The sequence below is a fragment of the Phocoena sinus genome, chromosome 11 (assembly GCF_008692025.1).
Source record: "Phocoena sinus isolate mPhoSin1 chromosome 11, mPhoSin1.pri, whole genome shotgun sequence".
In the NCBI taxonomy this organism is placed as follows: Eukaryota; Metazoa; Chordata; class Mammalia; order Artiodactyla; family Phocoenidae; genus Phocoena; species Phocoena sinus.
Window position 1 is genome coordinate 3,439,018 of NC_045773.1, and position 25,243 is coordinate 3,464,260.

General features: G+C 56.8%; 1 protein-coding gene across 1 annotated transcript in view; it reads right to left on the bottom strand.

Moving 5' to 3' along the window:
- The window catches only part of GRIP2 (glutamate receptor interacting protein 2), an 88,479-nt gene extending 63,986 nt beyond the window's left edge, over positions 1-24,493 (bottom strand). The window contains 5 exon segments of the mRNA XM_032647961.1: positions 139-274; positions 550-667; positions 10,884-10,983; positions 12,934-13,120; positions 24,439-24,493. Coding sequence (XP_032503852.1) covers positions 139-274; positions 550-667; positions 10,884-10,983; positions 12,934-13,120; positions 24,439-24,493 — 596 coding nt within the window.
- Positions 24,494-25,243: the final 750 nt, after the last annotated feature.

The window sequence follows — 25,243 nt, forward strand, 5'->3', positions numbered from 1 at the left end:
GGGGCCTTCCCTCCACAGACACCAAGCTCTTAGGTGCTCCAGGAAACAGCTGTCTGATTGCTCTGCCGAAGGCCCTAGTACCCTCCTCCACTGCCCCCTGGCCCCCTTCCTGCTGCCCCCACTGAGCCCACTTCTCACCTGGCTGCGAGCCCCCCAGGCCTCAGGTTGGAGACCCTGGGCTTCCCATCCTTGTCGGTGCCACCCGAGATGGTCAGGCCCAGCGTGCTGCCTTCCTTCTTGGTCAGCTCCACCATGGTGACCCCTCGGAACTCCTCTGCCGACAGATAGGGGGTGAGTGGGCAGCGTGGGGGCAATTCTAGGCCCCCAGCTCCAGGACAAGTGAGGCCAATACTTGGTAAGTCCCCTCAGTACCCTTGGCTGCATGACACTGGGTGAAATCATGTCCTTCTTATGAAGGAGGATCAGAGAGGTTAAGTGACTAGTCTAAGGTCACAAAGTGAGTTAGCTGCAGAGCCGATGCTGTCTGACCCCCACCTGGAGCTCTCTGTGCTCCAGGACAGAGAAGGGGAAGGAGAGGAGGCTGGTTACCTGGAATGCTCTGCCTGCGGCACGCCAGAGCCACATCAGCCCCTCCTGCGTCCTTGCCTCCTTTGGAGTAAGGCCCATCGTCTGCAGGAGAGAAAGAGAGGAAAGGCCCTGAGTTCCGCTGTCATTTCCATCAGGCAAAGCCCTCCTGCCTTGGGAATCTTCTGCTTCGTGGATGTGGCCTGTTAGAGGGGTTCCTTCCTGCCACCAGCTCTACCTGGGTCTCCGCTGGGGGAGCCTCATGGCTTCTCCCTGCAAGGGCAACTCTGTCTGTGCTCTTGAGTAACGCTCTTTGGAGCACCCACCACAGACTGGGCTCTGCGTGACGGTCCAGTGATTAACCGTCTCCACAACTATCATTCCACGTATACAGAAAGAAGCTGAGGCTCAGAGAGGGACAACTCGTGCCCACGGTCATACAACCCTTGGCCACGACAGCCTCTGCTAATAGCCAGGACCAGACCCCAGGCGCCTCTGCCCACCCTGCCCCATGCTCCAGGCTCCCTTGACCAGGTTCTTTTTGCCACATTCCTTCTCCAAGTCCCTTCTCAGCCCTGGACTGTGATGGGTAAGGTCAACTGGCAAACCGTCAAGCGGGCCGGCTCTCCCATGCTGCCTCTGGGGCCACCCCTGCCCCTCCAGGCACCTGTACACCCCCCCCAGACTTCTGCTGCTGTCTCAGGCCTCACCCAAGCCTACACCCTGCCCCCCTCCCCGCTCTGCCCCCACCCCCATTCACCATTCACCAGCTGTGGGCAGGCCACTCCCTCCCCAGCCCCCTGGCCACAGCAAGCCCTCACTGACAGGACTGTCCCCCTCCTCACTCTTCAGAGGAGGGGGAGAGAGGGGGCTAGGGAGCAAATCAGCCCCAGCGGCGGGCAGAAGCCTCTTATCCCATCCCAGCCACATTCTTTTCACGAGGTGGGGAGGGGCTCAGATTAGCGTTCGGCCAGAGGTGTTGTCAACCTGGGTCAAGATCAGGACACAGCCTGGCCAAGGTCCGGGCTCAGTCAGAACCAGAAATCTACAACCTACAATCTACAGCAGGTTTCTCAACCTCCGCACTATTGACATTCTTTTTTGCTGGATTGCTGTACGATGTTTAGCAGCATCCCTGCCCTCTAACCACTAGATGACAGTAGCATCCCACCCCAGTCACCACACCAAAAATGACTCTAGACAACCCACATGTGCCCTAGGGGAGCAATACTGTCGCCCCCAACCCCGCCCTGCCCCTCACTGAGAATCACTGCTTTAGAGTCAGGGGTGGGGCTCAGGCTGGGTCGGGGTCAGGTTCAGCTTGGGGTCAAGGCTGTAGTTCAACCTGGGACCAAGGAAGCCTGAGAACCTTCACCACCTGCAGCTCTAACCATTGAGATATAGCTTCTCCAGACCAGGGATAGGTTCCCTTAGCTTTGCCAGAAGGTGGGAAATAACGAATCATTTCCAGGGCCCCGGGAATTGGCCCCCAGCAGCTTTGCTCACCTCCCCCACCCCCAGGCCCTGTGTTCACATCCACAGCCACGGATTCAGGCAACACCCCATTAAGTATAAAGCCTCCTATTACGGTTCCCTAATTTGCACTTCATTTAGATTCAACAAGACGTTTCTGAGCTAATAAAATTAAAAAGACTGGGTTCTATCAACTGTGTGACAGTGAACATCTCTGGTATTTCATGCGGGCAATTCTGGAATTAAAATCTATCTTATCCCATGCAAATTAGACTCTGCCACTGGAAAATCCTTCTCTCCGGGCTGTCCTGGGAAGACCAGAGATAAGCTTGCTGGCTCCAAGTTTAGGAGTCTGGAGGTGGGGGAGGGGGAAGATTATCTCCTACGGACAAGAAAGCAGAGAATCAAGTTTGCCAAATTCAGAGCCGTAGAATCCCAAAGAATGGAGCGGAACAGTGGTGGGTTAACGCTGATGCTGAAGCAGAGGAACACCCATTTCCTGCGGTGTCTCTGTGGTGTGTCTTCAACACTACCTCTCTGCCCTTTCCTCATCCCAATATTCAAATTTTGATCCAGTGAATGACACGGTGCCAAACTGGGCTGCGATGGCACACTTGGCACAGCTGAGATGTGGGGGTCTGCTGCCTTTGGGCTCAGCTGTCAGACAGGCCTGACTGTGTGATGATGCAAACCAAGACTCATACAACTGTGTGCAGAGTCAGTGGGCAATAAGTGAGGACTTGAGAGACTCTTCTGTAGAGAACGCACGTGCATTTTGGGGTGTGGCCTTGATGACCTCTCTCGGCGGTGGAGGCCACTCAGGATAGCTGATGGCCAGATACGGGGCTTCTGGATATCTAAGACCCCTGCCACATTCAGAAAGGCGCCCATAAGGAATGCTACAATGTCTGCTGATGCTTGTTCAGAGGGGACAGTGCCCCAGTCTCACAAACATCCTCAGGTCAGGGGGGGAACAGGCAGCATTAAAACCAAGAATCAAGGCAAGGACAGAATTACCAGTTAACCGTGTGACTTGAGTCTCTATTTCTTTACCTGTAAAACGGGGGTGTCTCCCCCTATCGCTGGCTCCAACCAGCCCAGGCATGAGAATTTGAGGGAATTATTTTATTTATAGAAAACCCCAGGAGGGTTCGGACCCCAGTCCTCCTCCCTCGGAGAACATGCCTGCTCTCTCCCGCTCTCTCTCTATTTTTTGTTCTGGGACCTGGTAATTATATGCTTATAGATGAAGGCTTTTCAAAAACATCTTTCCCACCAATTTTCAGCTGGAAAAGTGCACAAAAAACAGAGATATTTTTATCCGAGTGTTTTTCCTGTCTCCTCCTTCCAGCAATGGGCAATTATGAGCTTTTTCCTTCAGTCAATCTGTCCTGTAAGAACTCGCTTCAGAGGGAAATTCATTTCGCAGCAATGCCAGCCCATCCGGCAGACTCAGGCTGGGCAAGTCGGGGGAGCAGGAGGGAGAGACAACCGTACTGAGCACAGACCGCACACCTGGTCCCCGGCCCCCAAGCTGCAGCCCGGGTGGATGGCTTTCTTTTTTATTTTACTTCTCCTGAAAGCATTGCTAATTTGCCTTCATTATCTCCGTTTCTCTGGAGCCCCAGGGAGCCACTGAGCTTTGAGAAAGGGAACAAGGAAGTCAGCCCTTGGCCAGGCTGCCTTTGTCAGGGTCCCGCCTAAGCAGGACAGGGGCTTGGGAAGCGGGGGCTGAGGAGGGCTGTCGATGGGGGCGTGACTGATGCCTGGCTCTGCGGGCCTCCAGGAGGGAGCGTTCACCATCAGAGAGGGGTCACTGGGAAAACCAATGACCGGAGGCTCAACTTGGGCTGAAGAGAAAATAACCGCTTGACAGAATGCCAGCAGCAGGGCCAGCCGGCCCAAGTGCCGCTGGGGAGAAGGGGGCCCCCAGTCGCCCCTGAGTCCAACCACAACTGCACACAGCAGCCCATTGCTGATTGCACTCCGACAAGCGATCGGCCAATCCTGGATGGGTCGGCCCCACCTCCGAAGGCATCGCTGGCTCGATGGAAAGGGTAGGATGGGCTTTGGATCCTAAATCTGCTGCCGACCGGCTAAGGGATCTGGGACAAGTCGCTTCTCCTCTCTGAGTCTCGGCACAGTGGAGGAGCCAGTGCCCACCTCATGGGTTGGTGGGAGGCATCAGCGAGGTTATGTGGTACACAGAGCCAGGACACATGGAAGTTCTCTCTCTGGCCCTTTTACTCACCTCGTTAGAAAGATTTTCCCATTAGTAATGGTAACCACTCCTCCTGATTAAGTGCCAAGGTGCTGTGCTAGGTGCTTCACAAGCTTTGTCTCATGTATCCCCATCACCTTCTGAGGTGGGATGATCGTTATTTCCATTTCACAGATGGTGGAGCTGAGGCACGGGCAGGTTAGGCGACTTCCCATTGTAAGGGGCAGGGTCAGGATTTGAACCCAGGCCACATTCTAAGAAATTTTAAATTATTACCACTTTATCCCATGATAATCTTATGTGGTGGGGGTCGTGATCATCCCCACATTATAGATGAGGAAACTGAGGCACAGAGAGGTGGTTAAGGGAACTGCCTAGGGTCACACAGCTCCTAAGCGGCAGAGCCATGGGCCCCTCCTGCCTTCTCCCCTCACCCCATGACAGTCCTGGGGGGACTCGGGTAATGCCTGTGGCCCTCCTGGCAGCAGCCCCGGATCCTTTGGGCACTCCTGACCCACTGAATGATCGCCCTCTGGCCATGGCAGGCTGGACCAGGTCAGACAGCTGGATGGAGAAGCATCAAAGCCGGTGGCAGGCTGACCTCAGAGTGACAGCCCCGATTTCTGTAGCTGACAGGCCTCCCCAGAAGCCGTGAAGAGACCGGCTCAGCCACGGGGTGACCCTTGCTCTGTTCAATGCATGTTTTTAAGGGAAACAAAAAGAAATATATCAATAGATTTAAAAAGCAGATGCCTGCTTCACTTGGTGCCAAGGACTGAAAAAAAAAAAAAAGACTGACAAAGGAGCCCAGGGCTTGGCCCGCCCAGTGCCAGGACCACTCCAAGCACTTGACCGGCACTGACATGTTTAACTCTTCTGCGAGCTCACTAACAATCCCATTTTACAGACAAGGAGACTGAAGCCCAGACAGGCCACTCAGCTGGGGAGCTGCAGAAGACAGACTGGAATTGGTCTGTCTGGCCCCCAGCAGACCACATCCTTAATCCTCAGCTCTGCTCTCTCCCTCCAAACACAAGGGCAACAGACCCCAAAAGAGGGGCGCCCAGGAGGCCCACGTTAGCGCTCGGGCACCCACAGGCTGGACACGGACCAGAGAGGTTGCCAGCCCTGCAATCCCTCTTCCACAAGGCGTGCGGGGCCCCTGGCACTGGGCCCTGAGCCCACGCTTGGGCTGACACCCCCCTCCATGGGACCACGATGGCCCCAATGTCATGTGGGGCGGGGATGCAGGCTCCAGAGGGGCCGTGGCCTTCTAGGTCTGTGCTCTCCCACGTCCCTCTCAAACCCACAAAACTGGGTCACCAGCGGAGCAGTGAGGACTCAGTCCACCCGGCGGAGAATAAAAGCAAACGTTCTCCCCACAACTGACAGTCCCCGGGCCTCCCTGACCTCACCTCCTAATGCTCTCTCCTGGGCTGCCTCCACTCCGGTGCGCTGGTCTCCTCGCCGTTCCACACACCAGACTCAAGCTCACCTCAGGGCCTTTGAACTGGCTGTTTCCTCTGCCAAGAATGCTCCTTCCCAGACACCCACAAAACCCCCTTCCTCACCTCCTTCAGGAACCTGTGGAATCTTCACCTTCTCATCTTTCCCAAGCGGCCTGTTTGAACTTACACCTACACTCCCAACACCTCCAGCACTTCCCATCACCTTCCTTACCTGGCAGACCTCACTTTTTTTTCTTTTAACTTAGTGATCTTATTTCCTATCTGCCCCTTCCCACTATGATGTCAGCCCTGGGGGGCTGGTTTTTTGCCTGTCTGTTCACTGCTGTTTTTGGCATAGAGAGTCTGGCACACAGTAAATTCTCAGTAAATCATGTGAAATTCAATTCCCACTTACAGATTAGGAGAATGGGGATCAAAGAGGTGGAATGAGTTGTTCAAGGTCGTAGAATCAGGAAGAGGCAGAGATAGGATGCAAACCCAGGCCTCCCTGGGTCTGGAGGCCTTGGCCTCCGTGGTCTGGGAACTGGGGTTTCTCCCACAGTCGTGGCCCTGAGGAGGTCCGGCCTGCCAGAAGATCCAGGTGGTTCTGGTGAGGGCCCCCCGGAGGAGTGGGCAGCTCAGGCCATGGCAGAAGTACCCTCCCACCCACCCCAACACACACACACCCTGTCTGAGCCTTCCCAGGAGCTGGGAACAAAGACCACTTGGTGGCCAGGAGTCAGAGGAGGGTGGACACTGTGGGGCACGGGAGTTTCCTGCCCGAATCTGCTTTCAAGCCTACTGTGCGCCCCAGGCCCAGTCACATCCCTTCCTGCAGGGGCTTAGGGTTAGTGGGGTGAACAAGCCTCCCAGGACCAAGACAGCATGGTCAGGGCATGGGCCTGAGAAAGGACTCGTGCTGGCAGAGTCCATTGGGGAGGAGAAAGGGCCCTGGGCACTGTGCCCCACTGGCCCCAAACCCCAGCCTGGCTCTCCCTGAGGAGCACTGCATGTGGCCTGACTGCTCAGGGTCTCAGCCTGCTCTGTGAAATGTGGAGGGTGCAGGGAGTGGCCACCTGTTGGGGACGTTTGCTGAAACTGTTGGAAACAGTTTCTCTTTCCTTGAGGAGGATCAAGCTGTCTGACCATAAGCTCTTAAGGTACTAGGGGCCCTCTGGGAGCCTCAAGGAGAGGAGTCTGCGTGGAAATAAAGCTCACCTAAAAAGAAGCAGAGGCCTGGAGTCCTAATCATGTTAACTGAGCACCTGGATCCCACTGTGCCTGAAGCTCCCTCTTTAGACTTTTCTTTAAAAAAGCCTCAGTGTTGACACCAAGTGAGACACGTGTGATCATGAAGCTCTGTGACCTGGGGAGGAGACTAGGGTGGGGGCTGCAGGGGTGAGGGTGGGGGTCAAGGAAGTCATCAGAGAGAGAAAAAGCCAGGGAGATCATGAAGGGCCTTGAATGCCAGGATAAGAAGCTGCGATCAAACCTGAGTTTTAGCAAACTCCCTCCTACAGCAGCATGGAGGGGGTGGGGTGCGGTGGGGGATGAGGGCCAGGAAGCCAGGGAGGAGACTGGGGCTAAGGTCTAGGCAGGCGATGCTGAGGCCTGAGCCTGGGTAGTGGGGGCAGCTCCATGAGGAAGAGGAAGACACCTCCTTGGCGGTGCCCCAGATGAGGTCTCCAGGGCACTGCTGCCCTTGTGGCTCTGACCACTGCAGGACGAGGTGACCCCACTTCCTGGGTCTGATGTTGAGAGGACAGATGTGCCCAAGCCAGGAGGGCAGTGGAGTCACCAGGAGGGGGCAGGGGCAGACCGCATGGGGTCGAACCCCAGCTGTGCTACTTCTAGCTTTAGCCTTGGACAAGTCACTTAACACCCCTGTGCCTCAGTTTCCCCAACTGTAAAATGGGGAGAATAACAGTGCTGAATACACAGTGGTGTGAGGATTAAATGAGAAAATGTACAGAGAGAGCTCCGAACAGAGCCTGGCACGGAGTAAGGTCTCAACAGCTGTAAGCTACTATTATTAATCACATTATTATGATCTGGGGACCTAGGGGTAATCCTGTCTCTGCCCTCTGCGACAGGCGGGGAGGTGGGAGCCTAAGTTCACGGGCCCTCGGAAGCATGGTTGGGGGAGCTCTGCTATGAAAGTCATCAGGGGGCCAATCCCGGCTCAGCCACTATGGGCCTTGGTCAGCCACTGGCCCCTCCGAGCCTCAGCTTCCCCATCTGTCTGTCCACTGGGACCACAGTCCCTACCCTTGGAGCTGCTGCAAGGACGTAACACCAGTACATCGACTATGGGAAGGCACTGACAGGACGGCCCAGGCACGGAGTGAAGGGTGACCTAGCCAGCCCCAGAGCCCCTCCCAGGGTCCCAGCCCCGGGCCCACCCAGGAATGTGGCAGCTGAGCAACACCTGTCCCCTCTGCATTCCCAGAGCCTGAGGCTCACCGACCAGACAGCACCACGCCGGGGCCTCTGCCTCTTGCCGTGAGCCCATGTAGAAGCTCCCCCCAAAGCACCCTGACCAGGGAGCCGGCGCCCACAGCTCACGCAGGGGCAGGATGCGTCTCCCTGGGGCACGCCTGAGGCAGGAGCGCTGCCCTCTGGCCGTGCCATGCGGGACAGCCCAGCGGACTCAGTCCCGCAGCCACGGTCAGACAGACAGCCCTTTCCCCTGCCCACCGGCCAGGTGTCCCATGCCTGCCCTCCCTCCAAGCTCTGGGTCTGGGAGTGGCTGTCCCAGGCTTCGCCATCCCAGGCCCCTCTCTGGGTGGCAGTTCCAGAGGGATCAGAGGGTTTGGCCCCGCCACTCTGCCTACTGGTCCCCGTTACTCACCCGCCTCTCCAGGGGTCTCCCGGCTGAGCCCACACAGCATGTCTGCTCTTGTCTCCCCGGTGCCACTGACTCCCTTGGGAGCCAGGGAGGGGCTATGGGAGGGGAGCTCAGAGCTCCCACTGGCTGGGCAAGAGTCCACCCACTGCAGCGGGCGGCTCTCTGCTTAAAGGGGACACGGCCCTTGTCACGGCTGATCCTTGGATGTGGTTCAACACCCCCCCCTCCAGCCTGAGTCTGGGCAGGGGTCTTTGAAGATGGCAGGCCTCCCCCAGGGTCCCCAGGCAGACAGACCCCTGAGGCCAGCTCTGCCCCTAACTCGCCCTGGGTCTTTGGTAAACGATTGCCTCCCAGCCCAGACTCAGTTTTTCTACCTGGAAAAGAGGAACAGGGCCTTCCAAACTTTTTTTTCTCTTTTTTTAAGTAGCAGATTCCAACAGAGTCTTGCACAGAATTCCCAGGACATAAGCCGGATAAAACGCAGCCGTGGAACAACGCCAGGGTGTGTCTCAGTTTAGAAATCCTTGCACTCGCAGTCCCCTGGGCCCTTCCACTGAAGTTCCAGCTACCTCTCCCAGGCCTCGGTTTCCTTTCCTGTAAGATGGGACTTGGGGAAGATCAGCCCAGCAGCCTGTTATCCAGAGCATCCCCCAGCTCTGTGGGAAGACAGAGCGAGCTGTGCGTCCCGGGTTGATGGGCAGGGGCAGCTGGTCACAACTCCAGCCCTGGCTGGGCCTCAGCCCAGCACACTCCTAGCTTCCTCCGCATCAGCTCAGGATGACCCTGACGGACACCCAGGGCCCCTCCTCCAGCTCTCTAGCTGCTCCTGCTCTCCACCCACCAGTGCGTGTTGCTACCACCTGAGAGCCAGACACCGCAGAGGTGCTGGGGAGAAGGATGGGCGATAGTGACTCGGGGTGTCAACAGCCTGTACAACTAACGACTTATTGCATCCAGCTGAACGCAGCAGAGAACGAGACAGATAAGGTCCCGGCTCCCATGGAAGCTCTCAGATGCATGGGAACAAGGGGGCTCAAAATCACCTCTGTCTTGCAGCAAATGGGAGGGTGCAGCCCCGTGGTTAAGGACCAGGGACTGCATCTGAGTTTCTTCCTCAGCGGGGATGCCCACCGCAGAGTCCAGCCCACAGTTCCTGGGCTGCCCATGCTGGCTCCTGCCAGCCCCACTAACGGCACATTCAGACAATCCAGGCTCTGAGGATGGGGTGGGGTCACTTGTATGCCTGCATCCACAGGTCATATTCCTTGCCCCGCTCCCAAGGGTGCCATCCTCTTTGGATGACTTTAGGTATGTCTCAGGGGCAGGGACCCTTGGGCCAGTAGTGAGGCCAAAGGTCAAAGAGAGATGCAAAGGTCCCAGCCATGGGAGGGATGGTGAGCACTGGGTCAGACTGGGGGGACCTGAACTGGGAGGCGTTTGCTGGGAGAATCAGGCCAGGCAGGAAGGGAATGTAGACTCTCAGTGTGGTCCACGGTGCCCTGCAACGGTCACAACAAGGCTGTTGATGAAGACCCTGACAATCCCCAGGGCACTGAGAGCCATCCTGGAGCAGTCCCAGCTACATACCAGGCAGAAAGGGACACGGCTCTTAACAGACCCTCGCTCTCTTTCCCCCCATTTACAGCCCCTTCAGGGAGGAGGGCTGTGTGGTGCACAGACCTTTGGAGTTCCGTCTACCCCCTCTCGTAGAAAATATTTGCTCTCTGTACAGACGCATTTAAATGAGCGATTAAGACGGAAGATCCAAAACCTTGCCGTGGTTCTGTCTCTCTCGCTGCTCCTTTGGAATTTACTTTTGTGGACGAGAAGCTCCTGGAAAGGTCATGCCATGGATTATGGGAGAGCTTCCACGTAGCATTTCTCTGAGCACCTGCTGTGCCAGGCAGTGGGGACTCAGACACCAGGAGACAGGCAAGGATCAGTATCTTCCCTCTGTCCTCTGTTCCTGTCAGCCCGCCAAGCACATTTTCACTTCATTCATTTTATCCAAAGGTGGGTTTGGAAGCAACTGTTGCTCCATTCTGGAACAAGGTAGGGTTTAAATAAATATTTGGCACAGAAGGGTTAACTGATTTGCCCAAGGTCACCCAGCTGTAAGTGTGGAGCCAGGTTCACACCTAAGAGGTCTGTTCTTAAAGGCGCTGCTATGTGCCTCTCAAGATAAAGGGGTCTGGGAGTGCAGATGAGGGGCAATCAGCTCTGTCGGGGGTCCACCGAGGAGGTGTTTTTGAGCCTGACTTTGAAGGATGGGAATGAAGGTGCCATGAACACAGTCCCAAGTGACAAGTGAGGAAGAGACCAGGCAGGAGGTGCAGCTGGAGCCAGGCCACAGGCGGCCTGGCCACACTCGCTCCTCCAGGTGCGGTCTGACGACCAGCAGCAGCAGCAGCATCACCGGCACTGCCGGGGGCTCGTCAGCAATTCCGGCTCCCAGGCCCCACCCGGACCTGCTGAACCAGAAGCTGCATTTTCACCAGCTCCCCAGAGGATGCATACGAAGTTTAAGAAATGCTGTGTTATGGGTTTGGCTTCCATCCTGCAGGCAACGGGAACCACAGATGGTTGCAGAGCAAGGGTGTGAGAGGCTCTGCAAGGACCTCAGACACAGAGCGTCTCTGAGAGAGAAGGGAGGAGGGCCTGGGATGAGCAGCAAGAGCCCCTTCTGGGAGCCGAGAGTGGGTGAAGCTGCTGCTGGGCCCTGCTCCAAACACGACCCCTCTCTCCCAATGCGGCCAGACCTTGGGGAAGCAGAGGGAAAGGGGGACAGATTGCTGGGCCTGCACTGTGGCTAGAAGCCAGGTTTGCTAGGGGCCCGGCCTACCAGCAGCTCCTGGTCACAGAGTGTGAGTGTTCTACATTTCCAACACTGTGGATGACAGTGACGGGGGCTGGGCCGCCTGGGGAAGGTGGCGGGGCCACTGAGCTGATAGGCAGCCCCTCCATGGTCAGGAGAGGCCCTGACACCTCCACGTCCTCAGGTTTTATGAGACAACTGAAAGATGGATCGCTGTATGGCCTGGGACATGTGTCCAAGGCTCTCTGGGCCTCAGCTTCCTTAGCTGCACAATGGGAATAACAAAATCACCACCTACTAGGGTTAGGGAGTCCACATATTGGGTCAGGAAGCATTTAGGTTCAAACCCCAGCCCTGCCACCCAAGAACCTTGTCATTCCGGGCAACTCACTTCTTTCTGCCTGAGCCTCTGCTTCCCAACCCGTGAGGAGTGAGGGCGAAGAGACCTCGGAAGGTCTGCCCAGCACACACTCTTGCCCTCTTCCCCACGTGTGGCCAGGCCTGCAGGGCCTTCTCAGGGTCTCTTAACGGGGAGCCACTGGCACCACTGCTGAGTGGGCTGTCCTCACACTGCAGGACACCGGCATCCCTGGCCCCCGCCCACCCAGGGGTCGTGACCCCCACAAGTGGGAACCGACCCCATGCTGCACAGATGGGAAAACCGAGACTCAGAAAGGACGGTGTCTGAGGCCCCCCAGAGCAGAGAGGGGCCTGGACCCTGGCCTCTTTCCTTCCTCTCAGGCCCCAGGGCTGGTTAGTCATAAGCACAGCAGACTGCCAGGGACCCCGAGTGACAGCCGGAAATGAAGTCTGGGTGGGAAGGACGCAGAGATGGCGATTCGATAACAAGATATAAACCCTTTGTTGTTGTTCTGCTGCTTCTCCCTTTGTCCCTTTCTCCCTCCCTCCCTCCTCACACCACCCCGAGGGCCAGGCCAGGACAATCCCTCCCCTCTCCTGGTTGTAAGACATTCCCATAAGGTGGGCACTGTCGCCCCCATTTTACAGATGGGGACACTGAAACCCAGTCTGTGATGCCACCAGCCACAGGTGAGGGCCACGAGGTGACCCCGCCTTAGGGGGTGCTGTTTGGCTGTGGCGCCCCACTCCGCCAAGCTGCCCCATAGCCCCAGCCCCACGGCCCGTCACCTGACTTCAGGGGTAATGCCACACCAGTGGGCTGCACGCGGGCTAGGCCCCCAGGCCCACACCTGCCAGTTCCCAGCGCCCTTCACCGCGGCTTTCCTCTGGCCCTGGAGGGCACAGGGGCAGGCAGGGCCACGGGGTAGCAGGGCCTGCAAGAGCAAAGAACACAGGCTGTGTGCAGAGACCAGGGAAGGGCCAGGCTCGGGGTGGAGGTGAGAGGAACCACAGCTGGCTCTCTACACAGAACCTCTGTACCAGGCCGTGTTCTCAGCATTCTACACCTATCTTCTCATTGCATCCCCATCTCAGAGATGAGGAAACAGCGGCCCAGAGAGGTGAAGCCACTTGCTCTTAGTCACACAGAGTATGAGGCATGAGCAGGGATTTAAGCCCAGGCCCTGCTGACGCCATCTACAAAAGCACCCCATCCACAGCCCCCTGAGAAATGCACACTCACGGATACAGGAAGAAAGAGAGGGACTGTTGGGCGGCGGGGTCCCCACGCTGCTGCTCCTGGGGAGTCTCTCTAAATCCTCTGACTAGGGAGGGCCAAGGGGCCACAGGCCCAGGCCTGGCCACAGATGGGGCAGCTCCTTGGGGCTCCCTCTTGGCCTCCACGCTTAACACTTGCAATGGCTTCCCTCCTGGAGGAGAAACATGGGGCCATAACCATGCAGGGGGCCTCTCTGAGCCTCAGCTCCCTCCTCTTAATGATGAAGATGTCTGTGCTCACAGGGTTTGTTGAGGAACTCTGTGAATAAACAAAACGCCTGAAAAACTGTAGAGTGCAGGGCCCGTGGAGGTGGTCAGTGTGAACACGGCCTGGCCCTACCTCTCTGGTCACTCAGTCACACAAAAGCACCCACTACCTGCCAGAAACTCAGCTGGGCGCGAGGTTTCCAAGTGGGCAAAGCAGATGTAGAGCCTGCCTCTCAGACCGCTGGTCTAGCAGAGGGACAGAGATCAAAGGAGAAAACCCTGCAAATACAGGTAAGTCATCGAGATGGTGAGGAGGGCGAGGGGGGCCAGGACAACACGAGGTGGGGGGTTGGGGAGCCTCTCAGAGGAGGTGCCTCTAGGCTGAGACAGGATGGGAAGGAGCCTAGGGCGGCTGCAGGGAGAAGACTCCAGGCGAGCGTGGGCTGCCTGGGGAGCAGGCAGGAGGAGGAGAGAAGTCGGGATTCTGCTCCAGATGCAGCACCAGGGGAGACACTGCAGGGTTTTTAACTGGGTCCTGTGCGATCTGACTTGTTTCCAAATGGCAGCAGAAGGGGATGGGCTGCAAGGGTCTGGACGGCATGGGGGGGACCAGAGGCAGGGGGGAGGGCAAGGCACTTCAGGGGCAGGAGACCTGGAAGCCAATTTTCTCTGTGCCTCGGGCCTGTCCCTTCCTGCTCTGAGCCTGTTTCCCTTCTGATGACGAGGGCCAGCAGTGCGAGTGTGGGGACCTGCCAGTGTTAGAGGTCAAAAGCATGGAGTCAGGATGCATCGCGATGCAAAACAAGAAGAAAAAGGAAAACGGGGACGATGATGGACAGGCAGGGCACCAGGCGTGAAGGAAACGGCCCCAAATTCACGCAGAGCCGCCCCACTCACTGGTAAGCAGAGAAGTGAAGGGGAAATGATGCTTCTCCCACTGGACTCTTCAGGGTGGCAAACATGAGAAATGCAGGCAAGACCAGGTGCTGGTGAGCATCGCGGAGATGGAGAGGCAGAGGCACTGCTGGGGGGCGGAAAACTGAGGCAGGCATGAGAGAGCCAGCGCCCTCCCTCCTGGTAGTTATCCTTGGGTGACCCCCCACCCCCGACGGATCCCTAAACGGGAATAGGAATGTCATTGGTGAAGATGACCTGCATCTCCATCCTGGGGGAGGGGACAGGTAACGCGATGGCCACACCCCATGGAGGACAACCTGACTGAGAAGCACAGCCGCGTGAATAGGTTTAGAGACACAGTGTGAGTTAAAGGGAGAAAGGAAGGGGGGAGGAGGAAGGTGAAGGGGTGGGGAGAAGGGAGGGAGGACAGGGCAGGGAAGAGAGGAGGCAGGGAGAGGGCAGGAAAGAGAATGATATTTCCCTGTACTACCACTTATGTAAACTAAAAACATACATAAAGCACTACATGTGCCGTAAGGGCACATACATGTGTAAAGATCTGTTTCACAGAGTGAAGGTTTCGAGGGAGGTAACTGGGAGTGGGGGTAGGGCATGAAGGAGACAAAGTAAGATAGAACAGCCAGAGCAGGTGCCAGCTGGCTCAGGACCAGGTGTGCCACACACTGAGGAATTCAGCTCACCCCCCAGAGCCTGGGATTCAAAATAAAACATAAATAATGGCCTTGAATGGCATGTTAAGAAGTCGAAGCTCTCTCCTGAGGATACTGGAGAGCCGTGGAAGGGTTTAGAGGGAGGGAGGAATGAGGACAAGCTAAGTTCCTTAGAAAAATAACTGAACTGGGTGCTGAGAGAGCCCCTGGGTGGGGGTGGGGGTGGGGGCCTTGGCTGACCTCAGTCAACCTCAGCCACCCTCTTCCCCACGGGGACCACTCAGACTCTGCCCACCTGCCCTCTTGGTACCTGAGCAAAACGGGAAAATAAGTGGTCAGGCTGTCAGGGCTCAGCCCCGTCATGTGTCCTCATCTCAGGGTGCCAAGGACACCATGGCAGTGTCCTACCCCCCCACACACACATCCAGCCCTAGAGAGAACCCTGGGCTGGGGGTCAAGAAACCCAGGTTCAAGGCCTAGCTACTGCCCACACAGGACCAACTCTGTTCCAAGAACATTACACATGATGCAGAACATCAGTGTCTCTTGCGGAAAGGACTACACTCAACAAGGATTCACTACGAACCCAAACAAAACAAAGGGGGCCAAACAGTCAGGCCACTCAGGGAGGCATCAGGGAAAGCTGCCCGGAGGAGGCGTTGTCTAAGCTAAGTCTTGATGGACATAGGAACCAAACCCTCCAAGATGATGCAGGGAGGGAATTCCAGGCAGAGGGGCAGCCTGGACAAAGGGTGAGAGGGGGAAGGTGCGAAGTATGGTAGGGAGAGGCACCAGCCCGCATGGCTGGGGTCGGAGGTCCCGCAGGAGCAGGTGGGGTGGGCTGGGCAGGCAAGGGGGCGGGTCCTGACAGATGGAGACCTGCTTCGGGGGAGAGAATGCACTGAATGGGGCATCCCGGCACTATGGCCGCCTCATGGGTGACATTTAAGGAGGGGCGGGCTCTCCTGAGCCCCCTCGATAAGATGCTGGCAGGGTGACACATGGAGGGCCTGGGCAGCCACACGACTGAGCTGTCGGGAACAGGGCAGGAGTGGACCACACAGGAGCCTGAGGACAGCAACGCCCCCTCGCGGCTGGTGATCGATGAGGCTTTGGGAGCGGCAGGTGCAGCCCCTCATCCTGTGCCCTCGGCATCCAAGTGGAGCAGGAGGTTGGACTCAGGTTCAGCCTGTGGCCAACACTGTCCCTGGACTCCCACCACCCACCCTCTTGATCAAGCATTACCCTTTGGGGCTTCCCTGGTGGCGCAGTGGTTAACAATCCACCTGCCGATGCAGGGGAAAAGGGTTCGATCCCTGATCTGGGAAGATCCCACATGCTGCGCAGCAACTAAGCCCATGCTCCACAGCTACTGAGCCTGTGCTCTAGAGCCTGCAGGCCACAACCACTGAGCCCACACGCCTAGAGCCCGTGCTCCGCAACGACAGAAGCCACCACAATGAGAAGCCCGCACACAGCAACGAAGACCCAATGCAGCCAAAACAATAATAATAATAATTTTTTTTTTTTTTTTTTTTGAGGTACGCGGGCCTCTCACTGTTGTGGCCTCTCCCGTTGTGGAGCACAGGCTCCGGACACGCAGGCTCAGCGGCCATGGCTCATGGGCCCCGCCGCTCCGTGGCATGTGGGATCTTCCCGGACCGGGGCACGAACCCGTGACCCCTGCATCGGCAGGTGGACTCTCAACCACTGCGCCACCAGGGAAGCCCAATAAATAAATTCTTTTAAAAAAGCATCACCCTCTATGTGTAAATGCCCTAGAAAAAGGGTATTTACACAAGGTTTTACCACTTTATTGAGCACAGTGTCTCATGGAAACTTTCATAGAGCCCTTTGAGGTAGGCACTGCTGCTCCTGTCTTACAGAGGGAAAACTGAGGCCCAGAGAGGGGAAGGGATTTGGCCAAGGCCCCCAGCTAAGATGGGCTGAGGGTCAGATCGTCAGACTCAGATGCTCCCTCCTTGGGCTCCTCCTTCTTCCTGGAACGCCCTTCCCCCTCCATCCTTAGAGACTGACCGAAATGCCACCTCCACCAAGAAGCCTGCCCTGACCACACCAGGTGGGTCCCCTTTACCCTCTCCCAGCCTTTCCTCCAATGCATTTGCTCACCTGTTCTTTTCCACCAAAGAGGGGACCCTCAACTGTCTTGCTCATTTATTTTGACCCTATGCCCAGGGCTGGGCCTCACACACAGTAAGCGCTAAATAAGTGTTTGCCGAATGAATGAATGAGAAATAAATGATGACTATACATCACCTCTGGATTGCTATACTGGAAAGAAACCAATAATTCATCCCTCCACAATCTGATGCAGGAATCCTTTCTGCTGTCTGGTAGAGCTTGCATACCTCCACAAACAGGGAGCTCACCACCTCCTGAGCAGCCCACCCTATTCCTGAACAGTCATGAGGATGGGAGTCACTCCATTCTCCTAAGCTGGAGCCTGTCTCCCTGTGGCTCCTCCAGGCCCCTGCCCCAGGACCAGCCTGCAGAGACCCAGTGGCCGTGCCTGGACCCAGGTCATGGCCTCTGAGCCCTGTAGGGAGATGCCACAGTTCAGAGTCTGGATGTGGCTCCAGTGGGGTCCCGTCAGCTCCCTGCCCACCTTGAGGCCCTCTCCTGGGTGTGTGGCTGGAAAGAGCAGGTGGCCATCCAAACCGTTCCCCGCCCCAAGTCTGGGGTCAGGCTCTTTAATCCACACTGGACGTCAGTGTGTTTTTAACTTCCAGTGGCATTTGCTTCAGGCCCATGAGGTTGGCACAATCAACCTCTTTTTACAGACGAGGAAACTGGAGTCCAGAGGGGCAGGAGACAAGAACCCGGGTGTCTGGCTCCAAAGCCTTAATCCCAGCCCAACAGACACACATTCTCAAAAGGGCTTTGTGTGATAGTCTTACTTTTTGTCCTCTTGGTGGACTACTTGAAAGAGAGCCCTGCAGTTGTGAACTCATTAGTGGTAGAAGCTCAAGCAGGGAGAGAATTTGGGAAGGCCCATCCAAGGAGCCCGTACAGCCCAGCTGAGACTATACCAATGAGATCCAGGCAGGAGGACCCCAATGGTGGAGGTGGGGGGCAGGGGCTGCAGGGCTGTGGTGGGCCCTGGCAGAGGCCACTTACCTGAGGACAAGGCTTGACACTGAGATTTCTGGGCCAGCGCCTGCTACCTGAGGTACCCCACATTCCACGGCCCCCTCAGCACCATTTAGGAAGAATCCTTGGGAGGTCGCCAACCGGTGTCCAAAACTGGCCACCCGCCTGTGCAGCCTCGTCTCCCTCCATTCCCAGCACCCTGAGCCCATTCCCACCTCCAAGCCTTCACACTCTCAGTGACCCAAGAATGCGCTGGCCCTAATCCCTCCTCTGCCTGGCCAAATCCTGCAAGTCCCCCAGGGTTGCCCACTGTCACCTCCTGGGGGATACTCCAGCTGGTTGGTGTCCCATCTGCGTTTCCAAAGCCCTCGGGCATCCCTCAGTCCCACTGTCAACTCCCCGGACATCTCCCTCTGCCTTGCCCTTCCATCCCCGGATAAGCCTGACTCCTAAGAGGTGATGAACATTCCACGTTGCCAGCACCGCCCCCTCCAGCAGTGGCAGCATGGGGGCCTGAGAGGGGACCCTGGGTTCAGGTCCTATCTCCACCCCTGACCGGCTGGGTGATCTTGAACAAAACTGGCCTCAACCTTCTCATGTATAAAATGGGGGTACATGCGTGGGCTGGGGCAGGAGCAGGACCTGTAGTCTCTGGGGGCTGCTTCAGCTCCAACCTTGCCAGTCTGGGACACCCTCACCTCCGTCCCCAGCTTGGGCTCCAAACGACCCAAACCTCAAACAAACTTTCCTCAACAGACTATTTTGCAAATGGGGTACCAAGACTCAGTGAGGGGCAGGGACTGTCCTTAAGGTTACCTGCAGGGACCGCAGCTGCCCCAGTTGTGTGGCTGTAAGAGGTTGCTGGGTAGGTGCCTGCTCCCCTTGTCCGCTCACCTGTCCACACATCTGCTTATGAGTTGCCATCACCTCGGCCAAGTTGGCGAAATGCAGGGGCTGGAGAGACAAGGTCAGCCTAAGGAGAGCGATGGGTGGATGGTGGGGAGGGTGAGCAGGGTTCCAGCTACGGGACAGCAGGGTTGGGGCACACAAGGGAAACTGAGGGGCAATTCCCAGGAGGAGCAGGGAACTGCTCCAGGACCACGGAGAGGGCGGTTATCCAGCCAGCCCTGCCTGATAGATGTTCTTTCTGCTCCATCAGCCCATCTCCCCAGGGAGGAGACAGGACCGGCAGCCTTCACAATTATCTGGGCAATTAAGACAGGCAGATGGTCCTGCTGGACTGAACATTCAAGCCAACGAACGGACACAATGCTGGAACATTGGCTAACAAGATCAGCACTGGTGCTGGTGGATGACACGGCTGCTCAGCTTGGAGGGGAACCCTGGGGGACCCCATCGCTGTTTCTGCAGGGCTGTCCTGGGGCGGGGGGAGCAGAGGGAGGGCGGATAACCTTGGGGGAGCCTGGGGAAGACAGACCAGTAGCTACACGCTGGGAACGCAACAGAGGGGTCCCCTGCTCCTGGTGGGGAGGCCAGATAACTGACCACTGAGAAATATACCCATAGTGAGATGTTTGGACTTGGAAGTCAGACGGCCTGGGTGGGTGGGTGGGTGGGTGGGGTGGGGCCGGTGCACAGACTCCACCATTTCCTTCCTGGCTGTGTGACCTTGGAAAGTTGTAAACTCACTTCCTCTTTAAGCCTCAGTTTCCTCACCTGTAAAATGGGGCGATTTAGTTCATAGCTCACAGGACTGTTGTGAGGATGAGAAAGTACACATGAAGTACTTAGCACAGCACCTGGCAAACAACAAGTGCTTAATAAACGCTTGGGAAACAAAGAACAGGTACAGAGGTTCACTCCAGGCTGCTGGGATTCCAGGAATTATTCCAGAGATGAGAGTTTACCCTTGGCTTCTTGATAAAGGGAGAAGGCCCTGGGGTCTCTAGACACCATAGGTGATCTGAAATTCTGGTGCTCCCAGCATCAAGGAAGGCAGAGGCCGGGGAAGTGGTTGCTGTCTAGGCACTGGTGGGAGGAGGCTCGTTTCCACATCGAGAGTCAGATCTGAGACCCCAGCGCAGCTGCCGCAGTGTGAGAAATGCCGGGAGCCGGATGTGGAGAAGAGAGGCAGACAGAGGAGAGTCTCATTATGGAGGGGAAGGAAGGAGTGAATAATTCATCACAGATGTGCGCCACTGAGTGGGGGCAGAAGGAGAAAGCTTGCGAGGGCCCGCGCAGGAGGCCGCGCTCAGCCGGCGGGGGGATTACTATCCTGAATAACCTCATCACTGGGCTTCCCTGGTGGTGCAGTGGTTAAGAATCCGTCTGCCAATGCAGGGGACACGGGTTTGATCCCTGGTCCGGGAAGATCTCACACGCCGCGGAGCAACTAAGCCCGTGTGCCACAACTACTGAAGCCTGCACGCCTAGAGCCGGTGCTCCACAGCAAAAGAAGCCACCAAAATGAGAAGCCCGCACACCGCAACAAAGAGCAGCCCCCGCTCGCCGCAACTACAGAAAGCCCGCGCGCGGCAACGAGGACACAACGCAGCCAAAAATAAATAAATTAATTAAAAAAGAAAAAAAAAAAAAGCTCGTCATCCCTAGACTGCCTGTGGCTCCTCCAGAAGCACAGGGGCCAGACCAGAGGCCCCTCACCCATCCTGCTCCAGCCTTGCCAGCTTGGGGACACCCAACACGTCCGCCGTCCCAGGGCCTTTGCACTGGCTGTAGCCTCTGCCAGCCGCACTCTTCCCCTGGATAGCCACCTGCCTCCCTCTCCCACCTCCGTCAGGGCTTTGCGCTAATGTCACCTTCTCAGTGTGGCCTTCCCTCAACACCCCATTTGAAACTGTACCCCACTACTCACACACCCCATGCCCTCTCCCTGCCTCATCTTTCTTCACAGCATGTGTCACTACCAAATAAGGGAAATATATTACCCTTATTCGTCTTGTCCCTTGGCTGTCACCCCTCCTAGAAGGTCAGCTCCACGAGGGCAGGGATTTTTGTCCATCTTGTTCCCTGTTGTACCCTCACGGTCTAGAACAGTACCTGACACGTAACAGGTGCTCAGTAGGTATCCTTTAAATGAGTGGATGGCACAGGGTATTCTCCTGCCTCAACAAACATCGACTGAGCCCCAGCTCCTCACCTCTCACCTGGACTCCAGCCCAGTCTCTCCCCGTATCCCTGCCTGTGGTCAGCACAGCAGCCAGAGCCCATTCTAACACTCAGAACTGTCCTCCACTCCCTGCTGCTCACGGGCCTTCCACGGCTCCCACTGCCCCCAGGACAAAGTCCAAGCTCCACGGTCTCCCACCTCCTCTGCCCTGGTTCCCTTCTGTGCCAAACCCTTCATGCTGGCCAAAGTCAGCTGACCGCTTCTCTAAGGCAGATCTTTTAAATCTCCAGGCATTGGTACAAGCTGTTCCCTTTGCCTAAAAGCTCTCTTCCTCCCTTAGCTGCCCGGAAAACTCCTACTCATCCTTAAAGACCCTGCTCTGGGAGCTTCCCCTGACCTCTTGCAAGCAAAATCATTGCTTCCTTCTCCAGGCACCAATGGGACTCTGTCTGCCCACCTCCCTGATGCCCTGACATCATCTACAAGTCGTTTCTCCCCGGGTCTGAGCCCTTTGGGTCAGGAACTGCAGGTGGTCCCCTTCTGGTGCTCTGACACCTAGCACTTTGAAAGTATCATCTCAGTGGTCCTCGCAGCCACTCAGTATTAATCCCATTTCACAGATGGGAAACCAGAGGCCCAGAGAGGTGAAGGCACTTGCCCTGGTGGCACAGCTGGGACTTACACTTGGCCACTGGCTCCAGGACCTGTGTATCCTGCCTTGGCACACCAGCACGCATCAAATTAAATCTCTCACTCTTTGAATTGAATGTAACCATTTTGTGCGTCCAGAGGCCCAAGCCTAGCTCAGGGGTGCAGCACTTGGGCGTTAGAGTCGGTCCAGCTCTGCAGGCCCCTCCCCTCCTCAAGCCTCTGCTTCCCTACTGTCCAGATGTGGAAAAAAAGGCCACTGTCAGGACTGAAGTGGGCAAGGGGTAGACACTGAGTGTCCAGCAGGGTAGAAGCGCTCCCACTGCCGTGTGCACACAGCAGGGGCTCCCTCGGCTTCTTGGGCTGTGGCAGAAATTGGCAGGCCAGCCAGTCTGCACCCCTTTCTCCAGTTCCAGCCCCGGGCAGGAAGCACTGCTCCTCAATTTAAGCAAAGCCTCAAATCCCAGTCTGGGGGACATGGGAGAGGTTGCAGATAGCTATGGGGCCCAGGGACCCCCCACTTAAGCAGTCACAGGGTGAGGAACTTGGGGGTCTTACCCAGAAAAGATGGAAAACAGGAAGGTTTGTCTATTAAAAAATATGGGCTGGAAGTGGGAAGATGTGTCCTCACGCGTTAAAAAAAATACTTTGGCAAAGAAGAAGAAACCCTCCCCTTCCCCCAGCGTCTTGAATCCCTCTCCCCTGAGAATTCCCATTTTATTTATTTTTTCATTTTTTTGGCCGCTGTGCAGCATGCAGGATCTTAGTTCCCCGACCAGGAACTGAACCTGTGCCCCCTGCAATGGACGCACAGAGTCTTAACCACTAGACCAGCAGGGAAGTCCTGATAAATCCCGTTTTAAATGGATGTGCAGGCTCACTATACGGGCGAACAAGGTCCCTGTGCTTCCCTTCGAGGTCCCCTAAAGGAGTGGAGAGATGCCATAGTACCTGGCAGCCATCAGCACACAGTGTGCCCTCACAGTCACGCCGTGCTCCCTTCTGCTTTCTTTGTTTCTTTCCTGTTAGAGGCTTGTTGGTCCCAGACACAAGCAGCCTGGGGTCCGTGTGTTTGTGGGGTGGGGGCGGAGGGTTGAGGGGGAAGAGGAAGCTCAGCCGCCGATGGAAAGATGAAAATCAAGATTACCAGGAGTCCACCGTGTGCCAGTCCCTCCCCCAATCCTTCCTAACCGTCACTGCAATCTTGGGAGGGTGGCTTGTCTTGGGTACATTCTACCAATGAGGAAACTGAGGTTCTGAGTGAGCCACACAGGAAGAAAGAGCCAGGGGCACGATTTGAATCCAGGTCTGTTGGGGAAAATACAGGCACTTCCTGAATCTCCAAGACCCAGAATCTGATTCACGGCATGTAGTTGGCTGTTCTCCATATCCTGGGGAACACGCAAATCGGAAGCAGGTCAGACTATCCCTGCATGTGTCTGTCTATCCCTCCAGCATGGGAGGATTCCACTGGGTTCTCTGGGGCTGTGGACCTGAACAGGAGGATAACAGTCTTGATGGGGGAGGGGACTTCTCCCTTGGGGACAGTCCCAGCACAGGGGGTTCCTGGGAAGCCCCAAGGGAAATACTGTTCCTAATGCTCTCCAGGCACCAGCTACTCTGTCCCCAGGGAAGGGGCTTCCAGGGACCTCTGGGATGTCAGACCACCAGTTGTCCGTGGCCAGTGCAGGGTCTAGAGCCCTCTGTCATCCCACAGACCCTGCTACCTCTTGACCTCTCCTGAAGCAGCCCTTCCCCCCATGTAGGTCTCTCAGTGTCTAGAAAATGCTCATGGCAGTTATAAGAATCGGCTTGAGAAAACCTCTGGATGTCAGCTGTGTGACCATGGGCAAGTTACTTAACCTCTCTGTGCCTCAGTTTCCCCCGTGTACATTCAGGATAAGGACAGGGCCAACCTTGCAGGGCTGTTGTGAGGAATTAGTGAGTTAGCAGAATGCCTGGCACACAGTAGCACTGAATTAATGTCAGTTACTCTTGTTCTTATGAACAGCACAATTATTCTTAGTTCTGAGGCCTGAAGCATAGAGGCTGCGAATCCACCATCTCCTGCCACCCCATGATGCAGATGAGACCGCAACACAGGGAGGCCACAGCTGAGACCTGGGGTCACAGGGCCTGGAGGCCTGGACTCCCTGCTCTAGACACTCCTCCCTCCCCCGACTCCCACCACAGCCTCGCCTCCTTCAGGAGCCCCCTTCTGGGGCTCAGGCACCCAGGTCCAAGTCCTGCATTTGCCCACGGCCCCCTGCCCCAGCTCCCCACCTCGCCCCCCCCCCCACACACACACACTAGCTCCACCCGGACAGCCCCATGCCCTGAATCAGGAGAAAAGGAAAGGCCGCCAGGGACATGCCATGTGAGGGGGCGATGAAGGAGACGGTGGCAAAGAAAAGTAGCGAGCAAGGGAGACAGTCACAGAGAGAGCAGGAGAGGACAGAGACAGGGACAAAAAGAGCAAGACAGAGCAGGAGAGAAGACAAGTAGCAGAGAGGTCGGCTCAGAGGCAGAGAGGTGGAGGGAGGAGAGAGGGAACCAGACAAAGAGAGACAGAAAGAGATAGAGGTGGAGGGAAAGATGAAGAGACGGAGTTAGAGAGACTCAGACAGACAAAGAGATGGAGACATGGGGAAACGGCCAGGGCAGAGAAAGGAGTCACACGCACAGATTCAGGGACAGAGACCCAGAACCCAGCGGCACACAGGCAGATAGGGTCGAGGCGGAGCAAGGGGTAACAGGGCGGGGAGGAGAAGCCGGGACTCCCCAAGGCCCCTCGGCCACCGCCCCCCATCCAGACCCGGGTCCAGCCCCAGTCCCCGGGGCCCCGTACCTTTGGGCCGTCGCCTCACCACGCCCAGCCGCCACTTGAGCGACACAGCCAGCATCACGCTGCCTGCCCTTGGGGCCCAGGGCCCGGCTGCCTGAGCCGCCCGGCGCTGCGCCGCGTTCCTCGGAGCTGCCTGCGCTACTGCTAGAGGCTGGGCACTCCCTGCTCCGCCCTCCCCAGTTGCTAAAATAGATAATCCTCCCCGGAGCCAGCAGCGGTGGCATCAGTAGGGCCCTTCCTCCCCCACAGCCCCGGCCTGGGGAGTGCGGTTCCCGGCTCCCGGCTGTACCAGACCCGGTGGTAAGCCTCCACCGCCCGACCTGGTCCTCTTACTCCCGGAGTGCTCGCCTCGCCCACCCCTTCTTTTGCCAAAAATCTGCCAATCCCCCTCCCTCCTCCCTAGGCTGGGCTGTTTGATGCCCCCAGGCCTTTGCACTGCAGGCCCTCCCCCAGGAATGCTCCTCCTCTCCGGCTTGATGCCTCGAATTTCTCTGCACAAGGAGGCTTGCTCAGCCTTCAGACATCCCTGCCTGCTGGAGTCCTCGCCTGCTGGGTCTCAGTAATGCTTTTCATACGAGGTTGAGATTGACCCCCTCCAAGCCTGGAAGCCACTGCAGACAAGGAGGTCAGCACAGGCATCTCAGGGGCCATCAGTGTAGAATGCTGAGTCCGAGGCCCTCCTGCTTCAACACCAATTGCCACACTTACCCCGGTTTGTAACACAGGATAATGAGAGAATCCCCACCCAAGTGGCTGGGTGGGTGGAGTCGATGGATACCTATGAGTGCTCCAGGCGGCCAGCAAGTGC